This window comes from Echinops telfairi, unplaced genomic scaffold (assembly GCF_000313985.2).
Source record: "Echinops telfairi isolate 266 unplaced genomic scaffold, ASM31398v2 ScPeMD7_20;HRSCAF=75, whole genome shotgun sequence".
NCBI classification, from domain to species: Eukaryota; Metazoa; Chordata; class Mammalia; order Afrosoricida; family Tenrecidae; genus Echinops; species Echinops telfairi.
This window is the reverse complement of record NW_022103917.1, coordinates 7977512-7979679: the sequence shown is the minus strand read 5'-3', so window position 1 is coordinate 7979679 and position 2168 is coordinate 7977512. Positions and strand designations below refer to the sequence as shown.

General features: G+C 56.0%; 1 protein-coding gene across 1 annotated transcript; it reads right to left on the bottom strand.

Annotated features, from left to right (window-relative positions):
* Positions 1 to 230: 230 nt before the first annotated feature.
* On the bottom strand, positions 231 to 1652 carry GPR101 (G protein-coupled receptor 101). Its single transcript, XM_004713390.1, has one exon. The coding sequence runs from the start codon at positions 1650 to 1652 to the stop codon at positions 231 to 233; it is 1422 nt and encodes a 473-aa protein (XP_004713447.1).
* Between the last annotated feature and the right edge of the window lie 516 nt (positions 1653 to 2168).

Here is a 2168-nt window from a genome sequence, read left to right as displayed (position 1 = left end):
AAATCTGTGCTTTGAGGGGTATGCTTTTAAGAGAAAAACCAGTTCCTACCTCTTCCATATACTTATCTACCTTGTGGCAAGAAGGATATGTGTACAACATCTTTGCTTAGAATGGTAGGGGTTGGTGTTAATGGAATTGTGGGTGGCTATTAGCGGGGGTGGGATGGGGGGTTGCTGCCCTTGTTGTCTGCCTTAGGGACAGACATTCAAGGTTTGCTTTAGAACTGACTTCATGGTAAAGTGGCCGAGTCATGGGAAGGGATGATCTTACCACCATCTGTGCCAGCTTCGGTTCCGGGCAGGTCGTCTTTGGGGGGGTTTTCTTTGCCACACACTTTCTTCACGATAGCCTGAATTTCCTTCCTGATGGTTTTATGCATGTAGCCATAAATGTATGGGTGGATGCAGCACTGCAGGAAGAAAAGCCAGATTATTATGGTGATCACCCATTGGGGTACCTGGGTTTGGACATCTACCCAGACGGCCAGGACTGCTAGAAAGCAGTAGGGCCCAAGGGACAGCACATAGGAGAAAATGATGAGAAAGATAACTTTGGCAGCTTTGCACTCGTAGCACTTAGGCAGACGAAGGTTGGTACAGCTGTTTCGACGACTGGCTGGAAGGCTCTCCGGGAGGTTCATGGCCTCAATGTCATCCTCATTGAAATGGATCCCTTCTCCAAACTCCGGGCTGTCTTCTTCCACGTCGATGCTGCAGTGGTCCTGGTCTGCCTTCATGCTGCCCTCCTTGGCCTCCAGGCCGCCTTTGCTGGTCTCCTTAACGTCCTTGGCCTTCACGTTGCCTTCTTCAGCCCCCACACTGCCCACTTTGTTCTTGGCCTTGCTGTCCTTCTGGCCTGTGAACTCGCTCTCCTGCTGGCACACGTTTTTCTTCCGCGCTCTCTCGTCACTCTCCTTCCCACAGTCCTTGGCCCTCACTTCCAAGCTGTGGCTCTTGACGTTGTACAGCAGAGCGTGCTGCCGACGGGCTGCACTGAACACCACGGAGTAGCAGCCAATCATGACCATCAGTGGGATGATGATGAAGGACACGACGCTGAGGGTGGTGTAACTGGGGCTGTCCCCCCAGAGCATGGAGCAGAGGGCATTGCGCTCGTCAAAGGCAGCCTTACCCCAGCCGTAGAGTGGGGGGGTGCTTTGCAGAACGGCCACGATCCAAGTGCCATAAATAAGCGTGGAGCCCTTGCGTGGGGTCATCTTGGATGGGTAGGTGAGAGGGTGGATGATGGACAGGTAGCGATCTATGGACACCACCACGATGGTGTTGACACTGGCAAAGGCAAACAGGTGAGTGAGGCTCACCAGGGCCGTGCAGAAGTGGTAGTTGAGGGGCCACAAAAAAGGCACGGAGGTGGCCACCACCCAGGGGCCCACGAGCAAAACCTGCAGCAGGTCGGTGATGAGGAGGTTGAAGATGAAGCGGTTGGCCACCTGCAGCAGCTGCGGCTTGCGCTGCAGCGCCATCCCCAGTACAACGTTGCCGACAAACGCCACCACCAGGAAAGCCACCAGCACAGTGGAGCGGATGATGCCGTGTGCCAGGCTGATGGGCATTTTTGAGAGGGGGGTGCACGAGGGGCTGCTGCTGCTGTTGTCACTCGTGTGGGTGCTGTTGGTGCAGTTAGACGCCATGGCAGGGGAGCAGTGCTCACGCTGGGGGGGGGGGAGAAAGAAGCCAGACCAGTTAGACACTTTCCCTGCTCTGCGGGCCTCTAAGTCCCTGGCACCTCTGCCTCTGAAGCTGATTGGAGGAAGTCTCCCGCCTGTCTCTCCATCCCAAGTTTGGGCTGGCCAGCTGGGCGGGGGGAGGGGGGGAATGTTTCCTCTCTGCGCATGCGTGCGCGCTCCTGTCACACTCTAGGTCTCTCCCTAGTGTGCTTTCCCTATCTCTTTTTTTTGAGGGGGTGGTGCAGCTGCGTGCTCCCATGGTCTCTGACTCTCTTGCCTCAGTTTCTCACTTTTGGGGTTGTTTCTCAGCCTCTCATTCACGCTTGGTCTGTGTCTCTCCGCATGTCCCCAGGTACTCGCCCGTCTGCCCCAGTTGGCCGCCAGCGTCGCGGTCTCTCAGCCGCGGTCTCTCAGAATCTCTGCGCGTGGGCTCTCTCTCTCTCTCTCTCTCTCTCTCTCTCTCTCTCTCTCTCTCTCTCT

Excerpts from the sequence above, each read along its gene's own strand:
- GPR101 (XM_004713390.1), bottom strand. The coding sequence starts at position 1,652 with ATGGCGTCTAACTGCACCAACAGCACCCACACGAGTGACAACAGCAGC.